The sequence below is a fragment of the Coenobita brevimanus genome, chromosome 72 (genome assembly GCF_032717465.1).
Source record: "Coenobita brevimanus isolate Jiangsu-jjx chromosome 72, ASM3271746v2, whole genome shotgun sequence".
Classification (NCBI taxonomy): domain Eukaryota; kingdom Metazoa; phylum Arthropoda; class Malacostraca; order Decapoda; family Coenobitidae; genus Coenobita; species Coenobita brevimanus.
The window spans coordinates 15,997,030-16,011,279 of NC_137025.1; the positions used below are offsets into that span (position 1 = coordinate 15,997,030).

At 43.2% G+C, this 14,250-nt stretch overlaps 1 protein-coding gene across 1 annotated transcript in view; it reads right to left on the reverse strand.

Moving 5' to 3' along the window:
• LOC145407194 (transferrin-like) overlaps positions 1-14,250 on the reverse strand; it is a 320,468-nt gene that overhangs the window by 159,910 nt on the left and 146,308 nt on the right. The window contains exon 9 of the mRNA XM_080278231.1: positions 3,287-3,524. Coding sequence (XP_080134357.1) covers positions 3,287-3,524 — 238 coding nt within the window. The remainder of the gene's footprint in view (positions 1-3,286; positions 3,525-14,250) is intronic.

A 14,250-nucleotide genomic window follows, 5' to 3' on the forward strand; every position in this document is an offset into this window, starting at 1 on the left:
AGAGAGAGCAAACAATCCACCATCTCCATCCTGTGTATCCTCATACATGTGAAAAATCCATTTGGTAATGCATTATTCTGATTCATTACCAAACCAATTTTTCACAACCAAATTGGCCCACACTTGGTAATGAAAAATACCAAATGGCAACCCTGAAAGGGGAGGGGGGAGGGGGAGGAAGGAAGGGGTGAAGGGACCATGGTGTAACAGCTGTTCGGCACCACGCTGCAATTTCAAATTACAGGAGGGAAAAAAGTCAGATTTTTTTCGAACTTTTTGCGGGTTTTGGCCCATTTTGGGAATATTGGATCCCGGGATGATTATGTCCGGTTAGTGGGGATGTTCGGTTATTGGGCGTTCGGATATTAGAGGGATTACTGTACTTATATTTGACGATTTTCATATTTTATTTGCTGGTTTTAGTGAGTTATTAACAGGTGTTGGGCTTAGGTTAGCTTCCTTGACAGCTTGTAGGCCATTCAGATTGGCTTTAAACTTGTTTTGGGGCTCATTTGGGGTAGGTTTTGGCTTGGTCTGAGGGGAAACCCAAGGCTGGTAAATGCTCCACATTGCAATACATGTTAAAAGTACCCCGATATATGATACCCCGCCTAACGATAGGGTTTTACTTAACCAATTACACTGTTAAACTGGGGTATGCCTTTAAAACTCCTCCCATTTTTCACAGGTTGGACCAGTGGCAGAAAGTTCATGCTTAGTGGAAGTGGCTACCCCTGTAGTTTCTTGTGTCAATGTTCTGTATGCTACCATGTCGAACTGGACAGTGAAGCATTGTCTCTTTGCAGTGCGTACATTTTTTGAGCGTAAATCTGTTGTTGGAGTACAAAGAAACTTTAGAACACATTTTCAAGTTGTTCAACATGGTTCCATTCCACCTAGAAACGCCATCTTGAAATGGATTGAAAAGAATAATGCCAAAAGCAGTGTCAACAACAGATTTGTTGGAAGAAGCCATTCAGTTCGTACCCCAGAAACAAGACAGACAGTGAGACAGGAGATCCAGGAGTGTCCATGATGCTCTGCCAAGAGACAATCACTGGCTTTGAATATCTCCAGAAGTTTAGGCTGGATACTGCATTCTGATCTAAAACTTCATCCTTACAAAATCCAGGTGATGCATTCTCTGAAACCAACTGATAAGGCCAGTTGCCTAGAATGTTGTAACACGTTCCTAGACATTTTAAATGATGATCCAACAGAATTGAAGAGACTGGTCATGTCTGATGAGGCACACTTTCACCTGATGGGATATGTTAATAAGCAGAACTGCCATTACTGGTCTGAGAGCCAACCTGGGTGTGTCCTCGAGGGGCCACTTCATACTGCAAAGGTGACAGTTTGGTGTGGGGTGTCAAGTTTCAGCATCATTGGGCTGTACTTTTTTGAAGAAGAAAACCGGCCTGACAGAAACAGGAGAACATTACCAAAGGATGCTTGCATTGCTGGAAAATCCTGATGCTGAGCATGAGGGCGAGCTTTGGTTTCAACAGGATGGAGTTACGGCCCACACATTTCAAGGTTCAATGCATATTCTCAAACAAATGTTTCCAGGGTGTCTCATCTCAAGGTTTGGAGACATTGCATGGCCACCAAGATCTCCAGACCTGTAAGTTCCTGACTTTTTCCTTTGGGGATATTTAAAGGCAAAGTTGTACTCTACAAAACCAAGGAATATCCAGCAGCTTCAGGAATGCATCATTGTTGAGGTCTGAGAAATAAATATCAATTTACTGGAGCAGGTCATGGATGATTTTGTGACAAGACTGAATGAATGTGTTCGTCGCTGTGGTGACTACTTAAAAGATGTTGTTTTCAAAAAATGAACTCTGTGTAATAAATTGCTAAATATAGACTTTACATTATTGCAATTGCTTTATTTGTGGAATATCCTACAAATTATCTATATGGATTTGAAAACTATCACATCCTACTGCCCCACCCTGTACACTGACTAAAAATTTAGCACTTTTCTATATACATATGTGGTAGGTGGGGGCATTCACCATCCACTCACTCGATGCAGTGACTCTCTGGGTGTCAGTCCTTTCCTCTTTTCCTTCTTTCCTCTTCTGTCTATCTTTCCTTCATTCTTTCCTCTTCCTTCTGCCTGCGGGTGCCTTGGCACTCTCTCTTCTGTCTTTCTTTCCTTCATTCTTTCCTTTTCCTTCTGCCTATGGGTGACTCTACACCGAGTGACAAGCCAAATGGTTTCCTGTACACCAGGAAACCATTTACTATGCTGGGTGGTAACCATATAACCAAATTATGGCACCTGGTGGTCTAGTGAGTAATTAAGGAGCTTCAATCAGATTGAGCCGGTGCAGGTTTATATCCACGGGGTGGTTGGGGTTTATTGTTCACACAATGCCATTCAGGGATGAGTGAGGCTGGTCACTCTCATCTTACATGTCAGGACCAACTTGTCTAGCCTCGTTCTCCTACACTCCTCATGAGGCAACATAGGATTGGATGATGGATGGATGGATGGATTCTATATACACTGTACAATCACATTTTTCACTCATATGGTCATTATGATTCCATACGCAGCCCCACTGACTGATGTTCCATCACTATTTTCACTTACATTATCACCAAGTAAGTTTACAGTCATCTGTTTTTTCTGAGTGTCACTGATGGAACAATTGTGTGATGCTGGACTTCAAGTGAAGTCCAGTGAAGTGAAACAAGTACCGTACCAGCGTATGTGAGTTGAAAACTAATTTTTAAACCTATTACTGGTAGTATGCAACAAGTGAAATGAAGTGCAGTGAAATAGCTTCCAGTTAAGGTGAGATGGGCACTAATTTTTAGACTTACATTTGATGGTAAGCAGGAAGTGAAGTACAGTGAAGTGAAATAACTACCAGTTTAAGTGAGTTGGAAACTTGCTTTCACACTTCACTAAGTGGCTGACTCTTGGGCCAAAATGTATCCCCACTGAACCCATGTTATAAATGACTGACTCAATACAAGATAAACCATTTATGCAGTGGATATTTTCAAATGCATTCTCATCACTAAACAAAGGTGCACTGAACAGCATGTATGTATAACAAGTTTGTATGTTTCTTAGTATACAACTAAGTTTTTTTTTTTTTTTTTTAATGGACTGGGAACTATCCAACACATATTCTAATAATACACTTTGATCATGAGGGGTAGTGACACAGGAGAATAGGGGACACCAATTTCTATCAGTAATGTGATCCACCTAACTTAATGCTTCATGCACAGGTACAAGAGATGGAGGCTTGTAACATACAGGTGTGAGTGATAGATGTCACCACCATCAGCAGTGGTGATGTGGGCTTGACCGCTGGCCACCATGGAGAAGCACTCACTACTTGTGGACAGCTCACACACCAGGCCTGGGCGCACTCGTCGGGACTGCAACACTTGAGACAGTGCCATGCACTTCTCCTGGGCCACCCGTGAGGTCACACACATCCGCACTGGGGTCGCACTGCATGTCACCTGATCAATTGTTGTGTCATAACCATCTGTGGTGGAAGGTAATAGGTGGTTTGTTCTGTCTGTTCTTGTTATAAACAAAGAATGTGTTCCAAAATATCACAAGCATAGTAGTAGTAGTAGTAGTTGTTCCCTAGGCATTCTGGCCGAACAGCCCCGAGTCCCTTAGGAAGGCCATGGCCGAGACCGGGCTTTCCCACAGAGCTCTCAAAGAGTGTATGTTGGCATAGGTGATTGTGTGCAATGCAGTCTTCCATACAGGCAATGTGCTTAATAGTATGGGGTGCTGTGTTACATCCTGGACAGGCATCAGTGACAGAGTCATCCAGCCTCTTCTGGTAACTTAACTAAGAGGGCTGGATGGTGCCCACATCTCAGCCTGGCCAGGTGGACCCTGTCCTCACGAGGGAGATAGGATTCAGAAGGGTGGATGTCAGGAGGCCGTGCATGCAGCTGCGAGTTGTCATTAAGTGACTGAATGGAGAGGCGAGTAATTTGAGTGTGGATATGCTTCTGGAAGCTGGGCTGTGGTAGGCGAGGGGGGAGAGATGACAGTATTTGTGTATGATAACATGTACAGTAACCTCTCAACTAACGTGAGCTTAAACAGCGCGTTTCTGTTTTAACACGAGCAAATATTTAAGGAGATATGTTTAACTAACAAGGGTTTCTCGATTTAACGTGACTTTGCACGTATGTAATGTTTTCAAATTAGCCACGCGCACTTTGGACAGTCCCAAGCTGATAGACCGTCTCAGGGACGGTTTAATTTATTCAGTTGAAATATACATATATTTTGTATCTGTTTCATTATGGTAAATTAAGTCTTTACATATCAGGACAGCAGAGTGAGAAGGGGGAGTGGCGGGAGGGGGGGGAGGACTGGAGGAGGGACAGCAGCAGATGATGAGTGATGCGTAGATGAAGTGATGCTATGTGTTGTTATTGTTTGTGACCTACTTACCATAATGAAAATGTTGCTTTTACTGTATTGTTTCTATGACCTACTAATGCATTAATAATGTTGAGGAACATTTCACAAAGCCGTGAAAGAAGCAAAACTGAAAGAAAATCCACGTAAAAAACGAAAACAGTATTGAGGAGAAGTAAACAACACTTCGGCCCAATTAGGGCTCAAATGTTGTTTGCTTCTCCCCAAATATACTGTTTTTGTTTTTTACGTGGATTTTCTTTCAAATTAATATTGTTGTTTTCAAGTTTAGAGTAGCATAACTTCTCACATTGGTAGACTTTTCCAGAGTCAAAGAACATAACCCCCAATATTACCATTGTTTCTTATGGGAAAATTATGTTTAAATAACGTGTTTTTAGATAACGCAACCTCTCCAGGAACATAAGCCTCACGTTATTTGAGAAGTTACTGTACTGGGTGCTGTTTTGATGTTCCTTGGTGTGGGTGGATGTGCTGCCATGTAATGTAATGGATGCTGTGGGCCTGTGAAGGCTGCATCAAGAATCTGAGTGCCTCTCATGACTAGGTGATCCTTGACTTTGAGGACTTTGGTTTCTTGATGTAGGTGGTCTGTGGGTGTAGTAGCTGTGCAGTGTGATTATTTTTAGGGACTTGTTCTGTATGGTCTGTAGAGTGGTGTAGTGTGTTTTGGTGAGATTAGGAGCCCAGGCAGGGCTTGCATAATTCATTACTGAATATATGTATTGTTTGTATACTGTGGTGGTGGTTTCTTTGTTGTGTCCAAATGTTGTATGGGCAAGTGACCTCAAGGCATTGAGTCTTGGTGTTATTTTCTTTTTAATGTTTGTGATGTGTTGTTTAAATGACACTGATGTACTGTATGTTACACCAAGGATGTTGTGTGTGTGTGTGTGTGTGTGTGGTAGGGGAGTGTTGTTTATGGTGAGGTGTGGGATGTGACTGTGTTCTGCTGTCTAGTTTGTGAGAAGTGTCACTGTAGATTTGGCTGGGGCTATTTTCAGCCTACTTGTGGTAAACTATTCGTGTAGCGTGTAGAGGTAAGGTTGGACGATGTGTGCAGCTGTGTTTGTGTTTTGGTGCATACATGTAAGTGTTATATCATCTGCATAGGAAGCTATGTGTATCTGTGGTGTGTGGGGTGTGGGTATGTTGTGCATGTATAGGTTAAAGAATGTAGGGCACAAAACAGATCCTTCGGGGATGCCATTTGTGAAGTTTCTGATGTTAGGAGACTGACCGGCAAATGTTACATGTGCACATCTGCCTGCTAAGTAGTTTGCCAGCCATCTTTTTGTGCTATTGTGCATGTTTGTGTTGAGTATTTTGTTTGTGAGGTTGTGACGGGGGATGGCATCAAAAGCTTTGCTGATGTCTAGTGTGACTAGAAGTGTTCTGTGTGGTGGCCTAGCTGAATTCATGCCACCAAAAACTCTCTGTGTAAGGTCTGTAAGAAGGGTGTTTGTGGAGTGTAGTGCCTAAAGCCATGTTGTGATTGGGCTAGGGGAATGTAAGGTGTGACTAGTTGTAGTACCAGTCGTTCAGTGACTTCAGAGGGGGTGCAGAGGAGTGTGATGGGGCGGTGTGAGGAGGGTAACATGGGGTATTTGTTTGGTTTAGGGATAGTGATGATAATGCCATGCTTCCAGACGTTGGGTGTTATGTTGTGTGAGTAGCTGTAGTTTGATATGTTGGTGAGTGCTTGTATGCCTTGTGGTCCATGGTGTTTAAGGTGAATGTTGCTTATGTTTTCTGGTCCACAGGCAGATGAGTACTTAAGGTTGCTAATGATGTGGTTCGTCTGGTTGTATGTTAAAGGTGCGTAGTCCGGATCTGTGGGGAACTGTCTCTTACGTCGAATGATACGTCAGCCTTCGAGATGAGGGTTTAGATGGCTGACTTGTGAAAAATGATTGATGAGAGTGTTTGCTTGTTGTTTGTATGGTGTCAGTTGTTGTGATGGCGGCATGTGAGTGTGTAGAGTTGTTGTTGGAGAGTGTGATGCTGTTTAGTGTTTTGTAGAGTGTACTTGTGTTTGTTTTGTGGTCAAGTGTTTGGAGATAATTATTCCAGTTTAGCATTTGCTGTTCTGATATTTTATTGTTTATCTGAGTGTTGAGTTCTTGTATTTGTTGTATGGTGTCTTGTGTATGGGGTGTTGAAGAATGTTGCAGTGTGTCCCGTTGTCTGAAGAGGCCTTGAATTTTTGGTGTGAAGTTGGGGCTGTGTGTCTATCTGTTGCCTCTAGAGATGTGTCTTTTGTTTACTATTTGTATAATTGTACTGAAAGTGTGCACAGCAGTGTTGATGTTTGTGATGGATGTACTGTTTAATGTTTCAAAGTGTTGTTCTGTTTCAGTTACAAATGCCTCCCAGTTGGCTCTCTTATAGTTAGTGTATGTGTGTCTGGCCTGCTGGGGTGATTCTGGTTTTGGCAGTCATGATGATTGAGAGGTGATCAGAACCTAGAGTTTTGACCACTCTCCAGGATGTAGTGGGGCGAGGTTTGGGGAGCAGAAGGTGATGTCTGGGGATGATGGGAGGAAGAGGGCTTGGTGTGGGATATGGATATGTTGGTCCAGATTGTTCAGTATGAAAAGATGATCTGTCTGGGATTGTAGTACCAGCCCTCTGTCTGTGTCTGGATTATTGACATGCCAGGCCGACAATTTGGCATTGAAATCACCACCCAGGATGATGTTGGGTATGTTAGTGATGTGGCGTATCTGTGGAGAGTAATTGTGTGGTACTGTGGGGGATGACTGGGGGGGAATGTATGTGTTAGAAATTGCTATGTATGACTTATTACCAGTGCGTATTTTAACTGACTGTATTTCTGTTGTGGTGTTATGTGGGGGGAGAAGAGACTTTGTGTGTGCAAAGTTGATGGATTTGTGTACCAGGGTGATGAGTTCACCGCCACTGCCGTCAGACCGGTCCTGTTGAATGGCAGTGAAGTTTTGAAATGTTGGTGTTTTCTGTGCTCTGTGTAGTTTTGTTTCTTGTAAGATGGCAAGGTGTATGTTCTGTTGCTTAATGAATTGTGTGAGTTCTTGTTTTTGGTGTTTATGCCATCTATGTTTAACTGAAGGATGTTTATGTTGTGTGTGTGATGTGTGTTGGCTGCTGTATCACGGGGGGGAGGTGGTGTGGGTGGAGGGGAAGGGGTAGGAGGAGGCTGTGATGGAGGTAAGGGATGGGGTGGATTAAGATGGGTTGGAATGGGAGGAGTTGGGGGATTGGATGGTGTGGGAAGGATTGGTGGGTTTGGCTATGGAGGCATGAAGGAAGTAGGAGTAGGGTTGGTGGGGGGATTAGTGGGTGGGGGAGAGGAGCATAAGGAGCAGGTCCAGGTGTTTGTCTAATGTTTTCTGGGTGCAAGTGTTGTGCAGATGTAATGGGTCCAGTTCTTGCAGGAATTGCACTGAACTGAACCCTTTGTCTGTTGATCCAACTGCCACCCTAAATTAGGGAAACTGGCAATCAATTCATAGGTGGGAAAGAAACTGTATCTGGGCCATATTTCTTTAGTTTACTGATGACAATATAAAAAAATAATTCTATCTATCTATTGCAAGACGCCTCAATCCCGTACAGGGTGGCTACAAACAAATCACCTCAACATCCCCCTGTCCCCTGCCATTTCACTGTCCTGCTCCCAACTCACAACCCCCTCTCTCATATAGCTCTCCACCCCATCTCTCCACCTCATCCTGATCACCTCCCAATCATCATCACTACCAAAACCAGAATCACCCCAGCTGGCCACAAACACACATACGCCAACTGGGAGGCCTTTGTAACTGAAAAAGAACAACATTTTGAAACACTAAACAGTACACCCATCACAAACATCAACACCGCTGTGCACACTTTCAATACAATTATACAAAAAGTAAACTAAAGACACATCCCAAGAGGCAACAGAAAGAGACACAACCCCAACTTCACACAAGAAATTCAAGGCTTCATCAGACAATGAGACACACTGTAACACTCCCCAACACCCCATACACACGACACCGTACAACAAATACAAGAACAACACTCAAATAAACATTAAAATATCAGAACAGCAAACACTAAACTGGAAAAATTACCTCCGAACACTTGACCACAAAACAAACTTCAGCAAACTCTACAAAACACTAAACAGCATCACACTTTCCAACAGCAACACCACACAATAACACGTTGCCATCATAACAAGAAACACCGTACCCTCAAACAAACAACAAGCAAACACTCTCATCAATCATTTTTCACAAGTCAGCCATCTAAACCCCCATCCCGAAGACAGACGTATCATCCGACGTAAGAGAGTTCCCCACAGACCCGCACTACGCACCTTTCACTTACAACCAGACAAAGCACATCATTAACAACCTCAAGCACTCATATGCCTGTGGACCAGACAACATAAGCAACATTCACCTTAAACACCTTGGACCACAAGGCATACAAGCACTCACCAACATATCAAACTACAGCTACTCACACAACATAATACCCAACATCTGGAAGCATGGCATTAACATCACTATCCCTAAACCAAACAAATACCCCATGTTACCCTTCTCACATTGCCCCATCACACTCCTCTGCACCCCCTCTGAAGTCACTGAACGACTGGTACTACAACTAGTCACACCTCACATTCCCCTAGCCCAATCACAACATGGCTTTAGGTCACTACACTCCACAAACACCCTTCTCACAGACCTTACACAGAGAGTTTTTGATGGATGAATTCAGCTAGGCCACCACACAGAACACTTCTAGTCACACTAGACATTAGCAAAGCTTTTGATGCCATCCCCCGTCACAACCTCACAAACAAAATACTCAACACAAACATGCACAATAACACAAAAAGATGGCTGGCAAACTACTTAGCAGGAAGATGTGCACACGTAACATTTACCGGTCAGTCTTCTAACATCAGAAACTTCACAAACGGCGTCCCCCAAGGATCTGTTTTGTCCCCTACACTCTTTAACCTATACATGCACGACATACCCACACCCCACACACCACAGACACACATAGCTTCCTATGCAGATGGTATAACACTTACATGTACGCACCAAAATGCAAACACAGCTACACACATCACTCTACCTTACCTCAACATACTACATGAATGGTTCACCACAAACAGGCTCAAAATAGCCCCAGCCAAATCTACAGTGACTCTTCTCACAAACTGGACAGCAGAACACAGTCACATCCCACACCTCACCATAAACAACAATCCCCTACCACACACACACACACACACACAAAATCCTTGGTGTAACATACAATACATCAATGTCATTTAAACAACACATCACAAACACTAAAAATAAAATAACACCAAGACTCAATGCTTTGAGGTCACTTGCCCATACAACATTCGGACACAACAAAGAAACCACCACCACCACAGGATACAAACAATATATACGTTCAGTGATGAATTATGCAAGCCTTGCCTGGGCTTCTAACCTCACCAAAACACACTACAACACTCTACAAACCATACAGAAAAAGGCCCTAAAAATAATCACAGGCTGCACAGCTACTAAACCCACAGACCACCTACAGTAAATCAAGAAACCAAAGTCCTCAAAGTCAAGGATCACTTAGACATAAGAGACACCCAGTTTCTTGCTGCAGCCTCCACAAACCCACAACCTCCACTATATCACCTTGCAGCACATCCACCCACACCATGGAACATCAAAACAACACCCAGCACATGAAACCATATATAAATACTGTCATCTCTCTCCCTTGCCCACCTCAGACCAGCTTCCAGATGCATATCCACACTCAAATCACTCGCCGCTCCATTCAGACAGTTAAAGACAACACACAGCTGCATGCACGGCCTCCTGACATCCACCCTTCTGAATCTTATCTCCCTCTTGAGGACAGGGTCCACCGGGCCAGGATGATATGTGGGCACCATCCAGCCTCTTAAGCTACCAGAAGAGGGTGGATGACTCAATCGCTGATGCCTGTCCAGGATGTAATACAGCACCCCATACTATTAAGCACATTATGGAAGACTGCACTGCGCACAATCACCTACGCCAACAACAAAACATACACTCTTTGAGAGCTCTCTGGGAAAGCCCGGTCTCGGCCATGCCCTTCCTAAGGGACTCGGGGCTGTTCGGCCAGACTGCCTAAGCAACTACTACTACTACTACTACCTCATCCTCGGCCTCCCCTTCCCTCTCCCCCCCTCCACCTCACTCACATACACTCTCCTCGTCAGTCTTTCATCCTCCATCCTCTCCACATGGCCAAACCACCTCAGTGTGTTCCTCATAACGCTTCCTATCACATCCACATCCACACCACAACGCTTCTTTATATCCTCATTTGTCAGCCTGTCTCTCCATGTGACTCTACAAGCTCCTCTTAAATAACTCATTTTCACTGCTCTCACTCTTGACTTGTGTCCTTCCAACAACGTCCAAGCTTCACTTCCATATGTTAGAGTTGGTATCACAATACTGTCATGTAGTAACTTTTTCACTTCCATGCTCACTTCCCTGTTTCTTATCACTCCTTTCAAGGAACCAGCAACTTTTCTTCCTTGCTGTACCCTTTCAAGCACTTCACCCTCCAAACTTCCATCCTTACTCATCACACTACCCAAGAACTTAAACGTACACACATTTTCCAATTCTCACCATCCAACCTCACCGTACATTCACTGACTTCACCTCTCTCAAAGACCATCACTTTACTCTTCCCTACATTCACCTTTAGATTCTATTTCTTACACACTCTCCCAAACTCATCCACCAAGCCTTGCAGCTCCCCTTCGTCTTCACTCAACAACACAGTATCATCTGCAAACAATAGCACAGGGAGTTTCCAAACGCTACCCTCACTCACTAGGGCCACTCCAACATCCACTACCCTACCTTGTACCTTTTTTATTACCTCATCCATGTACAGATTGAACAACCATAGAGACATGTCACATCCCCGTTTCAACCCAACCTTCATAGAGAAAAATTCACTCAGTTCACCATCCACATGCACTGCAGCCTTAGCACCATCATACATACTCTTCACAGCATTCAACAACTTCCCATCTACTCCATATATTCTTAATACTTTCCACAATCCTTGTCTATCTACCGTCATATGCTTTCTCCAAACCCATGAAGGCTGAATACAACAAATTTCCCTTCTCTAGAAACTTTTCCACTAAAGAGCTAAGAATGAATATCTGATCTACACAATCTCTTCCCTTCCTAAAGCCTCCCTGTTCTTCTCCAACTAATTCCTCTCTTCTTTCCATAACTGTCAATAAGTATCCTACCATACACTTTTCCTATTACACTAAGAAGACAAATGCCCCTATGATTACCACACACTTCTTTTTCCCCTTTTCCTTTGTACAAAGGAATAATTATACCTAACATTCAATCCTCTGGGACACTATCGTCCTCCCAGGCCAATCTGCACATCTTCCACATCCATTCTAACACTATCTCTCCCCCATGCTTCAGCATTTCACCACACACTCCATCGATTCCTGAGGCTTTCCCCAATTTTACTTTCATCATTGCTTTCACAACTTCTATCCTACTGATTTCTTCCTGTCTTCTCACCTCCCTCCTTCTCCCAGCCATTCCCCAGCCACTTATACTCGCATTACTTCCATCCTCTATGTTCAACAATTCCTTAAAGTGTTCTCTCCATCTGCTCACTTTTTCTCCCTTCTCCACTAGTAATCTACCATTTTTATCTTTCGCTCCCCTACTAACTTCACTCCCACCCTGTCTTACTCTCTTCATCTCTTTCCAGAACATTATCTTACAGACCCTCCACTTTACACTCAAAGTACTGTACTTCCAAATGCCTCATTCACTCTCTTCTTACTCTCTCTTACTAATCTTTTCACCTCTCTCTTCCTCTCTACATATAACTCTCTCTTCTGTCTCTCAACTTCTTCCATGTCCCTATTTCTCATCCATTCATTGTATGCTTTATTTTGTGCCACATCCTGTCTCACCTCTTCATTACACCACACTGTTCCTTGCACCCCCCTCCAAGTTCTCTTCACCCCTCACACCACATCACATGCTGCACATATTTCTTCAGTGAATATCCTGCACACACCTTCCACATCCCCCATCTGCTCCAATTCATATTTACCCAATCGTTCCTCCACTTCTCTCTTATATTCTGCCTTTTTCTCATCCTCCTGTAACCTTTCCACTCTCCTTGCAACTACTTCTTCCCATCCTTCCCTTCTATTTCTCCATCTTAATTAATTAATTAATTTAAAAAATGAAAAGGGTGCATACCAACTCCCAGTACTATTAGGATCTTTTTGTTCACTCATTTTATTGCAACCCGTGGAATGCACAGATTTTAACTGCAGGTTTGTTTGGCATCTGTGACTAACACCCGAAAGAATTAAAGGCTTGTACCAGTGCAGACAAAAGGAACAGAAACACTGCCTTGCCTCAAGCATACAAGACCTGAGCCATTTCATTTTGTTTCATTTTTAAAGGCTCCAACATACTTGCATGTGTCGGCCTTGGTCACCTAATGGCGGCTCTCCATGCTGCACAATCCATTGCAGCCTCCCTGTTCAGTCTCTTAACCCTGACATCACACTTAACCCCTACACCGCGGGCATGTTTACCAATGTTTTGCGTGTCCCGCGGGGTTATTCGGGCTCCGACAGACTCTCAAAAAATATTTGCCAAAAATCAGTTATTAGTCCTAGAATATTAAAATCATATACTGTATGCTTATGGCACATACCTTCAGCTTTCTCCTGGAATGTTTTTTGAGCCTTCGTTGGTTTCCGTAGGACTTGTGGAGACCTCTGAAGTTGGGTAATGAAGTCTCCACTTTACACTTCCCGACAACCCGTAATATGATTACCACAGCCAGATATTAACACTATAAACACTACTCTATGATTTTCAAGTAGTTTGGGATCCATACTCCAAAAAAAAAAACACTGTGAAAGAAATGAAAATTACGAGCGCGTCTGACCGTCGCACTTACGCTAGTTCGCTCTTGGTACTCTGTCATCTATTATTCATAAAACCCCTCACACTTTATATTTCTATTACTATATCACACTCATATATATCTGGGGTTTTTCTCCATAAGTTTCCTTCAGTAGTATTAGTTTATTGTCACTGAAGTCATTCAATTTTTCATTCAGTAAAATACGTAGAGAGCCACGGATTCACTTTCACTGTTATAACATAAAGTATTTGTACTCATATTCTTATATTACTAATTACTTACATTACTATTTACATTTTCTATTGTATTTTCAATATTTACCCTTCTATTTCACTTACACTATGTTAGTCACTGTCACTTTCAGTAAGATAAAACTATAATACAGTACACTGTTCAATCATATGTACTGAACATCCATTGCTTTCACTTGCTATTTACACATTATTTACACATTATTTCCACATTACTCTCCTTTCCCACTTGCACTTTTAGAACTGCTTCTGGCTGTGGTAATCAAAGAAGCAGGTAACACAGAGGGGAACCTGGCATTCAGCGCACAGCCAAGAGGTGCATTTGTGCTCAGGTGTGCGGCGGGTGGTATGTGCACACACCTGACACCTGCGGATCGCAGCCTTCCTTTTACCTGTGGCAGGCATTACCTCCAGTCTGTGCCGATCCATATACGCCCTCTGCTCAAGTCGGTCGGGAAGTGTTACTGGATGGCGCCTTGGAGTTGCTGCTGTCACCCTACAATATCTTTCCAGCAGCTGCTGGACACAAGTCCTGGCGAACAACCTCAG